Source organism: Camelina sativa, chromosome 16 (genome assembly GCF_030686135.1).
Source record: "Camelina sativa cultivar CO46 ecotype springtype chromosome 16, ASM3068613v1".
NCBI classification, from domain to species: Eukaryota; Viridiplantae; Streptophyta; class Magnoliopsida; order Brassicales; family Brassicaceae; genus Camelina; species Camelina sativa.
The window spans coordinates 21,984,731-21,998,769 of NC_141895.1; the positions used below are offsets into that span (position 1 = coordinate 21,984,731).

The 14,039-nt window shown below is 32.7% G+C and overlaps 3 protein-coding genes and 1 pseudogene across 5 annotated transcripts; 1 reads left to right on the forward strand and 3 right to left on the reverse strand.

Moving 5' to 3' along the window:
- Positions 1-425: 425 nt before the first annotated feature.
- LOC104751201 (uncharacterized) lies at positions 426-1,773 on the forward strand. The gene is given in 5 exon segments (XM_087490212.1): positions 426-598; positions 701-784; positions 901-1,135; positions 1,137-1,427; positions 1,528-1,773. Coding segments are annotated over 3 exon segments (459 nt in total). The 5' UTR covers positions 426-598; positions 701-784; positions 901-1,000; the 3' UTR covers positions 1,561-1,773.
- Positions 1,774-3,986: 2,213 nt separating this feature from the next.
- Positions 3,987-5,640, reverse strand: LOC104753817 (uncharacterized). Of its 2 annotated transcripts, XM_087493080.1 has the most exons (7): positions 5,512-5,640; positions 5,365-5,413; positions 5,197-5,258; positions 4,974-5,079; positions 4,652-4,876; positions 4,342-4,548; positions 3,987-4,241 (listed from the first exon to the last, which is right to left on the reverse strand). In XM_087493080.1, the coding sequence occupies exons 5-7, from the start codon at positions 4,795-4,797 to the stop codon at positions 4,163-4,165; spliced, it is 432 nt and encodes a 143-aa protein (XP_087349206.1). In that variant the 5' UTR covers positions 4,798-4,876; positions 4,974-5,079; positions 5,197-5,258; positions 5,365-5,413; positions 5,512-5,640; the 3' UTR covers positions 3,987-4,162. The 2 variants fall into 2 exon arrangements, with proteins under 2 accessions (XP_087349206.1, XP_087349205.1); XM_087493079.1 differs by lacking the exons at positions 5,197-5,258; positions 5,365-5,413; positions 5,512-5,640 and having other exon boundaries at positions 4,974-5,113.
- A 4,367-nt stretch (positions 5,641-10,007) lies between these two features.
- LOC104751202 (mitogen-activated protein kinase kinase 9 pseudogene) lies at positions 10,008-11,537 on the reverse strand (annotated as a pseudogene). Its single transcript, XR_015584451.1, has one exon. The product of XR_015584451.1 is annotated as a mitogen-activated protein kinase kinase 9 pseudogene (transcript).
- Positions 11,538-13,288: 1,751 nt separating this feature from the next.
- Positions 13,289-13,931, reverse strand: LOC104753818 (uncharacterized). Its single transcript, XM_010476014.2, has one exon. It carries the CDS (start codon positions 13,874-13,876, stop codon positions 13,289-13,291), a length of 588 nt encoding a protein of 195 aa, XP_010474316.1. The 5' UTR covers positions 13,877-13,931.
- Positions 13,932-14,039: the final 108 nt, after the last annotated feature.

Here is a 14,039-nt window from a genome sequence, read left to right on the forward strand (position 1 = left end):
TTAGTAGAAAGGGTCAGACAGATTTTAATCCAAGAATAAAGCCCTCCAGAATCGGGCAAAAAAATTTTATTTTGTTTTTGGTTTTCTAGACTATCTCCACGTTTGAGTTTGTTTGTTTTGTTAGTAACTTAAGTTTCAGAAATTAACTGCTACATAATCATTTTATGGTAAATAGTAGTACTATAAAACTACTAACTGCAAAATTTTACACTAATCATTTGATGATACAAAGTTTCGACAACTGTTACAAATTAAAGTTAAAAGAAAAAAAAAACACTTTTAAAATACATACTTGTAATAGTATTACTTTAAAAAATGGTATTTAACTAAAAGCGGACACGTCGGATAAATATATATATATATATATATATTTTTTTTTTTTAAAAAGGAAAAAGAGATTTAAGCGGACGATGATAAACCCTAAGACACAGCCGCGATGAGCCTAGAGATATCGATGATGGCGGAAGAGGAGGCGGTGGATCTGAAAGGTAAGAGAACGTCAGAGTCCAAAGAATCATCATCAGAGAAGAAGCAAAAACGTAGGAAGAAGGATGATTCTTTTGAAGATTCAAAAGAGGAGGATGAAAATTCAAAAAAGGTAACCGAGTCCTTTCACGATTCAGAGAGTCGTCTTTTTTGTCAGTCGTTTCTCTAATTTACCTTACCGTTTTTTATTTATTAATCTCATATTCAATTGCAGGAAAATGAAGAGATTAATTCACTTCTTAGAGGAGCACTCACTACAGTTTCTTCCCTAGAGAAGTTGCAAACTGCTCACATATTGGTATGCTAATATTTTGCTTGATGGGTGTTGAGTCAATTTTTTTTTTTTTTTTTAAATAATGATTCTAGATAGTTGATATGAAACAAATTGATAGACCTCATCTTTGGTTTTGGCAGCCCAACTTGAAAATGGCAGGTCTATTAACAACTTGGAATTGCACGGAAGTGTTACATTCATGGGCAACGAAAAGGACATCGATGAAAGTACATCGATGAAATGACTGTCTATAAGCGACCAATGGAAGATTACGAAGAATTCGAAGATGTTATTGAGAGCCTTCTCAGTAAAGGCCCGGTGGTTGTTTCATATGATGTTCTTCCAAGCTACAAATCTTATGACGGATACCTTTAATTAGTACTTTATATTATACTTCAAAACTAATTTTACAGTTTGTAATTGTTTTTTTCTTTTACATCATTGTCAGAGTGTCTTCATTCCAACAGACATGGAATGTTTAGCTAGGTTTTATGAGAAGTTTCCTGGGCATAGTGTCTTGCTCACTGGGTGTGGCATTCAGCTGCAAAATGGAGAATGGGTAGAGTTCTGGGAAACCTTGGATTCTCGAGGGGATGATTGGGGAAAGATGGGGTTTGGTCGGCTTGCTCGACGCAAGGGCCTGTTTACCCGGGTGACTGTGTTGAAGGTAGATTCTTGTCTTTCTTTAATTAAAGCAAGTTAACCCTCTAGTTTGATGGATTTCATAACACTGCTCACACTAGTGATTTTTTTTTATTTTATTTTAGGTGAATGGTCCACCACAACACGCGTCTCACTAATGGTTCACCTTCACCACAACACGAGCTCTCTATGCCTCTATGTGTCTCTCTTATCTTAAAACGATGTAGTCTTTTCTGTTTATAACCCTCTTATCTCCGTAATTATCTATCTAAAAACGATGTAGTCTTTTTGTTGATAACCTCCATCTCCGTAATGTCTATCTTATCTGTGATGAAACAGTAAACCGAGCCAGATATTTTTGTTTCTACTAATCACTAATTGTATCATTTCGAAAGATAAACATCAAATTCAATAGTCAAGGATCAAGACTTGATAATAGCTTATCAAGTTGGAAGGTAAAATATATAACAAGGTTAGTGGAAATTAAAATAAGACTCTTTGTAGATACGTTGTTCCAAAGAAACCGTTAGGAAAAGAAATTGGCATGAACTAAACTCAGATGAAAAATGTAAGTACGGGGGTCCATATTTGTTCATTAAGTGCATAAAGGATGTTGAATCAGCTCTCAGAATCCTAGGCCTGAGTATCTTTTCCTTAGACTCCACCCCTTTAATTAGTTTTAGGAATTCAAGCCAGCGACTCAACCATGTACTGGAGACAGCGGCTGCATAAGTAGTGGTAGGCATGACCGCATAAAGCTGATGTCTGGCTGCAAATGGTGGGGAGCATAGCTGCATCGGTTGACCGAAACCACATTGCCAAAAAAAAAAAAAAATGGTTTTCATATTTGAGAACAGACTATTTGGCCTTACTAAAGGGAATATGATTTTTAGTTTCTTGTGAGCAACCGCTAATGTATTTGTTTGAGTTCATAAATAACGCGAATAATTTTGAGTATACTTACCTGAGAAGTTGGTTGCATATATACATAAGCTGTCCTAATCTCCCACCGTCACCAGGAATCCGAATATACAATTGCAAAAAGAAAAAAGAAGGAAAAATTGACAGGATGGTGTCTTAATGAAATAAAACCTGAGGTTGGCCATGGGATTTACAAGGTATGGTGGTGTGACTAGTGTAGAATGGTACTGCGAGGTAAATCTATGTGGATGTCCCCTGTTAATGGTAGGTCCGTCCAACCATCTACAGAAAAGTGGAATATAAGTTATCGCTCAAAAAGGACTTCATCAGATCACAGTTGTAAACAACATTGCTTGTTGAACATAAAGCATTTTTAAGTTTTTAACAATTCCGGCTGTATAATTAAGTTATGTTCAATCGTCTCATGAGTGAATAACTTACTATATATTTCACTATCTGGTCATGCAATTAATTATTTTACTTGTAATTTTCTTAGTACTAATTTGTAGACTAAGCTATTTACGTTTATACACTACTTTTTTTGTTTTTTGATTACAAGTTTTTGGTAATTAATAAGGTTATATGTATTATTTCCTATGAGTTTCATATTACTAGTATGTGTTTTGAACTAATTCCATTTGGAGGAACCGCAAATTCGAGTTTAAAAAGACAGATTTTTGTTCATAGACGATACAAAGTTTAACTTCGTCATTTGGGATCCATACGTAGTATAAGTTAGTTATAGCGTTTTTCCATCTTGCGTTTAGTTCAGTATTTGGGGTTTTCTATATTATATCTCTTAGGGTAATTAATAAGAACATTTTGAGGAGTGTTTCAGCAAAATTCTCAAAATGCTGATATTAGTAAGAACATTTTGTTACATATCATTTCATTTTACTTCATATCATTTCATTTTATGTGTTTTATTTATATATACTCTTTATTCTTTAATGTGAATGATTAGTAGTGTATGTTAGTCTATTTTTATTTGTTGGTATATTCTCTTGATCTCTTCTATGTGAAACCATATAGAACGTAGTGGTTTTACATGATTCCACTATTCACCTTTTAAAGAAATACATAACTGAATTTTAAAATTCAAATCATGTTAGACAAAAAAAAATAAGTGTGATTTTAATCAAGCTTAGTAGTGGTAGTATACATATTGGTTATCATATACTGTATATTCATTTTTCACTCTCTACTTGCCACGCATCATCCCTACGTAATAACTGGAATGATCTTTTGACACCCACATGGCCACATTGGCTAGTTACTTAATATTGAATAAAAGCATGTTATATTCTTTAAATTTTCTTATGCTTTTAAGGTTATTCACCCTTTTTAATAATTTAATTATCATATTATTTTTACAAAGTTTTTCTTTATAATTTTTTAATATATTTGATTGTTAGTGTTCGTAAATTAATCTCGTCCTTTCTTTTATTTTCTTGCATCATAAAGTTCTTCATGAGCTATCTTCTCATTTGAATATAAATAAACTTACTTTCACATTGCTTTATTGCATCAAACCTGCACTCAATTTTCTGTGTAAGATATAAGATATTATAAAAGTCAAATTATGAGTATTTCGTTCCTATAACTTTCAGATCATCGAAAGAGAACATGCTTATATATCATCAAGCGAACTCATGTAAGAAAATACTTGAAAAAAAACTCCTAAAAACATAACAATGTAACAACAATAGTTTTATGTCTTTTTTTTCTTTTTTTTTTGTAAATCATAATTTGATTTTATGCATAAAGTATGCAACTAAAAATAGCAAGATCCATAATACAAGTTTTCTTCTAAAAACATATTGATACTTTGATGTAGCTTTAACAACGAGCAATATTGGCTGTAAAACGACCAAACTTGCTAAAGGAAGTACCAACGGTCCGCCGTTTCTCCATAGACCTACATTATCAAAAGCAAGAAAAAATATCCCCGAATTAATAATGGGGAAGTTAACCTACAGACTTTATTATTAAGAAAGAAAATTTTGTTTGTGTACCACCTGTATTTTTCAAGTAAGGAGTCGGCTATGGCTCTGTGTACAAGCCATGGCTGATAATTACGGCAACGTTGACAACCTCTAAAGTTAGAATAGCCCCCAAATTCATCCCTATATTTGGCCATCATAACATGGAGCTTCCGCCCTCCTAAAAGACTTCCACTGAGTGTAAACCCCTTGGTATGATCTTTCAGATTAATGAAAGCATATCTGTAAAAAAACGAAAAGAACAAAAAAAAAAAAAAGTCAAATTCGTTTTTTTATTTACTTTGCTGTAACAAACAAAATTGGAGGAGGTAACAAGAAAACCAACCCCAAGGAAGCACCGGTAGCACACTCTATGGGAACATAAACCGTTGTGACCTTTCCACATGAACTTGAAATGTTTCCACAACGCGCTCTTGATTTCATGCCTAGGAAGGGAAGTATCAAATCCTCTAACGAAAAGGGTGTCATCATTTAGTGCCAGATGATCTTTATTTCCGAAATTGCACTCATTGTGATATATCGGTTTCACCTCTTTTCTGGGGACTTCTTTCTGCTTATCGAGACAAAACAAGATTTCTTTTATGGAATCAAAACAACTCAAGTTATGATTTTTTTTTGATTAAACGATGTTAAAGAAGAGCACATACCCTGAATGAAATGTCAGGTAGATTGGGCCTTGTTAGAATAATCTCGTGTAGTTTTTCCGTAGTTTCAGTCAACTTTTCGAAAGTTTTCCTCAATTTTTTTTATTTCCTACTTAGAGAGACACACAAAAAAATACAAAAGCTATATACTTCTCTCTCGAGTGGAAGTGGAGGAGTAAAGGAAAAAAAAAAAGAAACAGAAATTAATGTATACAGAACAGGAGACCTTCTTCTCAGATGTTTCATTTTGGTTTTCTGTGATCTCCAAATTATCCAACTCTCTCTTAGCTAATGTTAAAATCAACATAACAAACAAGGAAAAAAATCGAGATTCAGATATCTTTCAGATAGTTCTTCACAAACAAAAAAACAGATAAGAAACCCAATTGCTTACTTTTTGGCGAAGGATCCGTGACTTTATTCACATCATGAACTGATTCAACCTAAAAATCCAAAATTACAACAAAGTTAATAGAGAGTAAAGAAGAAGAAAGCCATAAGAAGAAGAACAAAACAATAATAAAAAAAAAAAGGAAATTACATCGGCGGATGTCGAGCATCTCTTGAGCCCCCTCCTGTCCATGGAGAAGAAAAGAGCTCAGCGACTGCTAGGTTTTCCGATAGCAAGAGGAGAGAGAGAGAGAGAGAGAGAGAGAGAGCAAACCAAACCAAAAAAAAAAAAAGTCCTTTTATTCAGGTTTTAGCTGGGCTTCGCTGTTGTTGGCTGGGCTTTGTGGGCCTTCACTTTTGTGTCTTTTTTTGTGACCATCATCTTACAATAAATTTTGTATGTTTGGTTTTTGTTGACAGTTTTCTATGTTTGGTTGTTGTCGACAGTTTTTTTTAAGTAAGTATTAATTTTATAGATGCATCGTTTCAGGATCTACATGTGGTGTACATGATCTACATTGCTAATACACGATATCTATGTTTTTTAGCTAATAATAGTCGATTAGAAGAAAAGAGAGAAAAAAAAAATCCAAAACCATAGTCCAATCTTCAATTTTTTTTTTACTACGGGTTAAGTTGGGAAGAAAAGAACAAGGTAAAGAGTTTGCAAATTCTCTCGTACTCACGGGTTTTCCATCTTGATAAGCTAAAAAGTTTATAAATCTTTAACCATTAAAAAAAAAATCATTATTGCAAAACATAATAGAACATTTTCGACGAATTGTATTCTTTTGAGTTTTGATTACATTGATTCATCATCATTATTCTTCTGATAAAATCTATATGATTTTTCTGCTTTGATAGTTTTGTCTTGTAATTTTCTTTTATAATAGTTGAATTTCTCATCAGTTTCGGTATAATCAAAAAATTGTTCTTTTGATGGTAAACAAATGGTGTCTATTATATTTTTAAAGTCACAACCTATTATTTTAATGTAAAACTCTTCACATCAATTTTTTTTTTTTTTTAAACTGTGAAGACATAATGATGTAAAAGCCCTCGAAGCCACTTACGATTTTTTTTTTTTTAGTTTCTTATCGAGTAACAAGTATTTTTGTGCTAGTATACGTTACTATAATTTATTTGACTTAAACAAAATTGATGATTCAAATGTGCTTTAATCTTTCAAAATTTTAAATGGTCAGAAGAGACTACATCCATGATCCATATTTCTCCAATATATGGTTATAGAAAAACAAAATCGGAGTAGCGCATATGGAAGATTAAGATTAATTCGTATTCACAAAGTAAACATTATCCAGAGTATTAACGATCGATTTAGATTATTTGAAGATGATGTCAATATTATTATAAAGATCACCTTCAGTCAAGTTTATAAAAGTTTTTCCACTTCTTAATGATGTTTTTGGGTATTAAATTTCCGCGTGAAATAATAAATCTCACTAGATTTGTACAATTGATTGATACTTAGAGGTAGAAGAGGATTCAGATTGGTCCTAAAAAAATACTATTGTAAGAGTCCTCCTATGCTATTTAGATTTGTACCATTGATTGATATTTAGAGGCAGAAGAGGATTCAGATTGGTCCTAAAAGAGTACGATTGTAAGAGTCCTCCTATGCTATTTGAAAGAAGAAGATAAAAAAAAATGGTAGAATCAATAAATATGCAAGCAAAAATATGATATGATTATACCCATCAGAAAGTCAGCTTTTGACAGTAGATTTTCTAGGCCAGCCTTGGTGATATCTTGAGCACGTTTGAGAAGGGCAGTCATCTCTTTTAAAGAACGCATGGCCTCTATGTATTTCTGCAACAATCAATAATGACAGACAATGTTAAAAGACCAAAGAAGAAGGAACTTGAATATCATCAGCTCCTCATCCAAGTATAAGAAGGTATCTCTTTTGATTCTTCATGAACAACTTCAGGTGATGTTTGGACACAGTCTTCCAAATTCCTACGTTTTTGTTTTTTTAATTGTGGATTCTTGGCGACATTCAAGCTGTTAACTTCTTGTTTGATGGATGTGTACTTTGTAGTCAGTTTTGCTAGTTAATGGATTTAGATAACTGCTTGCTTGATGGGTGTGTACTTGATAATCCATTTTTTTATTTATCGGATTAAAGAATCATATTTTGAAATATTCTGAATTTTGTTTTGTTTGTCTAATCAAGAATAATTTATCTTCCCTTGTACAAGAGAATGCGAGATAATCCCAATTTTTAAAATTCAAAAAAAATGATTTTTAAGAGATATTTTTGTACAAATTATTGAATATGTAAAGATTTTACTTAGTGGTTCATCAATGCTAACGTAAACCAATATTCACAATTAATTATTTATTTTGTGATGTATGTAAGTAGGAAAAAAAAAACAAAAGTGTTGTTGATAACAACTATTTCACTTGCTAAACAAAACCACCCGAAATTTCGAAGAACATCAAAAGTCAAATTGTTGCACAAAAAAACTGGTGGAGACCCCACCCATATTAAGTCGTAATTGGTTTTTTTTTTTTTTTTTTTTACTTCAATATTTTAAACGTCGGTCTCTCAATTTTGTTTTGTTTATTTTTGGTAGGAGCTCCTTTTTGCTTTTTGGAATGTGCTTTATTGCAATTTTGTTTTTCCACACAAAGGAAATAACTAAACAATTATCCCACAAAAAGGAATCGTTAATAAAGTACTGTATTAAATAGTTTTGGGTACATTAGTTTGCAATATTCATTTAGATTGTCGCCAATGAGCTTCGTTATTTTGTCAGCTTATAGGATTTCTGTTCACATTAATAATGTAGCGTGATAAACCTGTAATGGTTATTAAAATGATGATATATACATTGTACAACAAATTTATAAAAATTATTATAAATGATTTCCAAAGAGATTTGATTTTGTGAATATTTTACTACAATACAAGGAGAGATTAAAACATGAACTATATAAAAAAAAGGACTGATGATTATTAAAAAAAATTGATTCACCATGCATGACACACAACATGCTACAATATATAATACACTATTAAGATATATGATTTAATTTGATTCTTGTTGTCGAGAGTGACTATTATACTTTTTTGGTCTAGTGACTATTATATGTTATTTTGGGGAAAATAGAGCAAGTATATAAATAGTTATAAAGATTATCAGAACTTATGTACATCAATGATTGAATTAATGAATAATAGGAGAACCGAAGAACATAATTTGATTACTCTTTGAAGAACGATTAGTTCCCCTAAAATCTACAGTAAACTCTACAAAAAATAAATATAATATTCGAATTTTAAGATTCCAGATTCTTTTTTTTTTTTTTTTAAGTTTATGTTTTATACAAAAAAGAATCGAATCAATTTGGAACGTTGGCGTGACCTCTTATTTATTTTACATACACTTGACGACCCATATACAACAAATCTATCAAGTCAAGGCGTGACCTCCTTTTTATTTTCTTTGTCACACTCAAGAGTGTCACCTAAAGACTTTTCTTGATTCATCAATGCTAACGTAAGCCAGTACTTCACAATTCATTGTTCATTTCATATTAATAGTGAGTGATGTAATAAGTAAGTAGAAAGCCAAAAAATAATTAAACAAAAATTGTTGTTATCAACTCTTCCACTAGCTAAAACAAAACCACCCGAATTTTCTACGAACATCCAACCAAACTCAGATTGTTGCTCAAGCAAGTTGTGGAGACCCCTATTCAAAGGCACAAACCACCCGAATTTTCTACGAACATCCAACCAAACTCAGATTGTTGCTCAAGCAAGTTGTGGAGACCCCTATTCAAAGTCGTGCCTATGGGTTAGGAAAAAGGCATTTATCTTAGGCCCCGAAAGTATATAGTTTTTTGTGTGTTTTTTTTCCTCTTAATTATGGAAAATATGGTATATTATTATGGTTTTGGAATTCTTTTTATTTCCTAAAAATATACAAAAATAAAAAAAACTTTAGATTGTAAAAGACCAAGTAAAATCGTAAAACAGAAAGAAGAAAGATTAAGAAAAATTGGTGAAATAGTTTCTTGAAATAGAAAAAAAAACAATTATGTTTTAGGCTTTTTAGATTTTTTTTTGTTTCTGAAAAAAATTTATAACTTTGAATTTTTGATATTTATTTTATTATAATTTTGAATTTTAATATTTATTTATTTTTATAAAATATATTAAAATAACGTCTAATGTTAAACTTGCTTTAAACTTGGATACAGCACTACCCCTATTATTATTATCATTATTATTAATTCGTAGTTGGATTTTATTTTTTCCTTTTTTTTGTTAACTTGAATATTTTAAACTTCTTCGGCCGCCTCCTTTTTTTTTTTTTCCTGGAACGTGCTTTATTGCATTTTTGTTTTTCCAATAACAAAAAAAAAAATCATTCCACAAAAGGGATTTGTTTTTGTGAATATTTTAGTAATAATAAGGGGAGATTTAAACATGAAAAATAAAATAAAATAAAGGACTGATGATTATGTGATTCGCCAAGCATGACACAACATTCAATAGTACTATACTGAAGATTATCTCGATTTTTTTCACATATGCTACACCTGTCAAGACTCAAGAGTCACTATATTACCTTTTGGATTAATATGTGATTCCGTTGGAGTCTATATATGTTATTTTGGGGAAAAGAGAGTATTATTAGTTAAAGATTACCAAAACTTATGTACATCAACGATTGAATTAATGAATAAATAGTACTGAATGACATTAATTTGATTATGATGATGTATGTACAAAAACAATATTACCATCATAATATGATTTCTCCAGTAAACTCTACAAAATTAAATCTAATACTCGAATTCAAGATTCCAGATTCTTTTTGTGTTTTAAGATTATGTTTTAAACAAAAAAAAAAAAAGAATCGAATCAAAGATCTTCCCGGAGAAAAGGATGAGCAAGAAGCTGCGAGGCCGTCCATCTCTTACTCGAATCTTTACGTAGACAACACTCAACAAAACTCCTAAAATCTTCCGAACATCCCTCCGGCGCTCTCGGCGGTTCTCCGAAACACACAGCGCACATAAGCGTCGCCCAGTCAGGTCTCTGCCCCGGCGGAAGCAAAGGAAAATGACCAACGAGAAGCTCAAGCATCATCAACCCAAAACTCCATATATCTCCGGCGTATATATCCGAGCTTATCCCACCGGAAGACTCCGAATCAAATCTCTCCGGACTCATGTAAGCGCAAGTCCCAACGTACGAGTTGCACGAATCCAACGACCGTACCAAGATCTTGCTAACTCCGAAATCGGCGATTTTAACTTCGTTTCTCGAGTTGAGAAGCAGATTCGCCGGTTTGATATCACGGTGAACGATCTTGAGAGCGTGTAGATAGCTAAGTCCTTTCAAGATCTGTTTAGCGAACCCGGCGAGTTTCTTCTCCGTCACGGCGCCGCGTAGCGATTCTAACGTTCCTCCGTCCATGTACTCCATCAGAATCGATACCTCGCCGACGACCGGTTTCTCGAAGATCCCGTGACATTTCACGACGTACGGCGAATCAGTACGTCGGAGGATCTCCATCTCTCGCATCAGCTGTCTCGTGAAAACAGGATCCATGTCTCCGTTGACGGTTTTCAAAGCGTAGATCTCAGACGTGTTCTTGTGACGGACTCTGTAAACGATCCCTCCGTTTCCGCATCCGAGGACGTTGAGTCTCTCGAGATCACTTGCAGCTGCTGCGGAGGTGTTGTTGTTACAGACTGAGGAGGAGGTAGCAGCGGCGACGGAGGAGGAGGAGGTGACGGAGAAGCGGCGGTCGGAGATCGGAGGAAGAGGAAGGCGAAGATTTAGCTGACGACGTTCACGAACCAAAGCCATATCTAAGAAGAAGAGAGAAGAGATTCTGATTCTGAGAATTAAGAAAAGCTTCAGAGAGTTTATATGAGTTTTTTGATTTTCTTCAAAGTCGTTTTAAGAGTGTGAAGAGAGGAGACTACGAGGAAGGTGAAGGTGAACATTACTTAAATTTTAATTTCTTCTTATCTTGAAGTGGAAACTTTTTTGTGTTTTTGTTTTTTTCTGTATGTATAATATCGTTAAAAATGCAACTTGTGTGTGAGTGTTTTGATTACGCACGTGGTTAATTGCATCAGACTGTAAATTTTAGTACTACTATATATCATGGAAATTGAAAAGGACTCTAATCCTAATCATTTATTCTATAGTTGATAACGATAAGGTGGGTGGTCTAAAAAAGTTTATGGAAGTTGTAAGATTTGGGCGGCTAATAACGGTAACTAATTGAGTAGTAGTGGTACATTAATAAATGATAACACTACTTTATGAAGAAACTTAATTAATGACTAATGAGGTATGATGAGAGCGACCAAAGAGGTTTAGGCCAACGTGGAATTGTTTCTAACAGCCATCTGGTTGGATTTTCTGAGGCCATCAAATTCAAATGTTTGGCAACTTTTTGCTAATCTGTGACTATTATTGTATTTGATATGTTGTTCGATTTAGATAAGATCTTTGATGAGGATACATAAGAAGATTATGATGAGTTTTTTTTTTTTTTTTTTTAGTTATTTTTAGCCTTTAAAAGTTTAAGCATTTGTTAGGTGTCTGTATTCATGCACGTGCCTTATTAACAGCTCCACAAAATTTTGTAATCATAATATTAAACCTGCACAAGAAATTTGAAATTACTGGTTAAAGTTTAATTACTAATTACTATATATATTACAAATTTCTTTTAATTTCGTATATACTGGAGTTTATGTTAAAATGGAAGTCTGGAATGGAAGTGTAAACACTTACAGTTTAGGGGCGACACGAATTTAAAACTTTTTTTTTTTTTGACAATAAATTTAAAACTTTGTTAAAGAAAGAGGTTGAAACTTGAAAGCTTTAAATATATTTGAATATTTTAGTTGATGTTTTTTTTTTTAATAATTTTTGCTCATATATTGTAGAGCATTTAGCATGTGTGGTTGTGTCTATTTATTAAGCACATGCTAACTAGTTTTTTAATTAGACATTTTTCTTCTTTAAAGATTCTTAACCAGACATCTGTTCCACGCATGTAGACAACACATGTTATAGCATCAGGGTTCGTATAACAATCTAGTATTATTTTTATATTTAGTTATTGAAATTGTAATTTTATGTTTTCAAGTTTTTTTGGATAACCTAATTTAATATCGTAAAAGTTTAGAAGTTTTTACACATTTAAAAAACAATGATTATTGAATTTAAATATATTTTTTTTTTGATTAAAGAGATATTATTTAATTTTAAACTATTAATAATTCAAAATTTTGAATATTTTCAATGATTATTTATTGAAATTTACAAAACATCAATTTTTGTGGGATAAAAAAATATTTTAAAACATTTTAAATATCCGAGGGAGTAATAAAAATAAAATAACAACATAGTCGATCGGGATCTCATTTAGATTCTACTTGGGCCTGTGATGGGCTCTTACCCGTCCAATTTCGATTTGTTTGGTTCAACTTAATTTTAAATTTTCTTTGGAATTTTCCTATATTTGTTGGCTGAGTGACAATCAATCAATCAGAATGGGCTTTTTATAATACAGTATCTTGATTTACTATTGATAATTTGCTATATAATTAAATGAGTTTGTTTATTTATATGATCACGATGAGATAGATTATTCACGAGGTTGTAATAACTACAGTGGCAATTTTGGAACTTAGTTCTCTCATATTGATGAATATATTGCTGATTAACAATATCACAATATCACTCTGGTAGATGTTTGCTTTACATAAAAGAATGGACAGAAGAAAATAAGCATAAAAATTTGTTTTTTATGTCAAGAATTTTCGATTTACGAAACTAAAACGCAGAATGAAAAACCATCATCCAAACAAACGAAAGACTAAAAAGGAAGCAACTAAAGTGTGGAAAAAAATAAATTGAATTAAAGAGAAACAAAGTCTTCCATGTAGCCACCAAGCCATGGATCCGACCTAATCTCCCATGTCGTATCAAACGATTCCCATGGGATACTCTTGAGATCTTCCATCGAAACTTCAAAATCCTCAAGGGTCACGTGTTCATAACCCTTCTTTTTCCTCGTAGTAGTAGTACTGATCTCACCGACGCTTTCGTCGTTCGGAAGTGATATGATCTCATCGTCGTTCTTCTTCTCCGTCTTCGTCTCGTTAAGATCAGTAGAAGAAAAACACGAATCCGCTCTTGATGCAACATCATTGTCGTCCGTCGCTTTCGGTTGTCCCTTGACCACGCACATTAATTCGTCGAATGGTTCTACGTTTTCCCACCAAGACCCTAATCTCCGCTTCTTCTTCTTCGGCTCTAGGGTTACCACCTCATCATCATCGATGATGATGATTGCATCAGTAGAAGGTTGTGATCCCGAGGAGTTGAATGTCGGAGAATCGACGAAGCAGAGTTTATCGTTGTCGGTCATATTACGACGTTGCTTGGAGAACAAGGTGACTCCGATCTGCGACTCGTTAATCTCGTGTTGTTTCTCTATCGCCATGTTTCGTTTAGTATCAATTGTCGAAGAAACCAAATATGAATCTAAGTAGGGATTACGAGAGAGACAATATCAAATCGAGAGTCAGAGAGATTATGAAACTTAACTCTTAATCTGGCTTTTGAAAGTTTAATTTATAGAGAGACTAGATGAGTAATACATCTCG

Excerpts from the sequence above, each read along its gene's own strand:
- LOC104753817 (XM_087493080.1), bottom strand. The coding sequence starts at position 4,797 with ATGATGACACCCTTTTCGTTAGAGGATTTGATACTTCCCTTCCTAGGC. Across the intron at positions 4,549-4,651 it reads GCTACCGGTGCTTCCTTGGG|ATATGCTTTCATTAATCTGA; the intron begins GTTGGTTTTCTT and ends GTTTTTTTACAG. Across the intron at positions 4,242-4,341 it reads TCCTTACTTGAAAAATACAG|GTCTATGGAGAAACGGCGGA; the intron begins GTGGTACACAAA and ends TTGATAATGTAG.
- LOC104753818 (XM_010476014.2), bottom strand. The coding sequence starts at position 13,876 with ATGGCGATAGAGAAACAACACGAGATTAACGAGTCGCAGATCGGAGTC.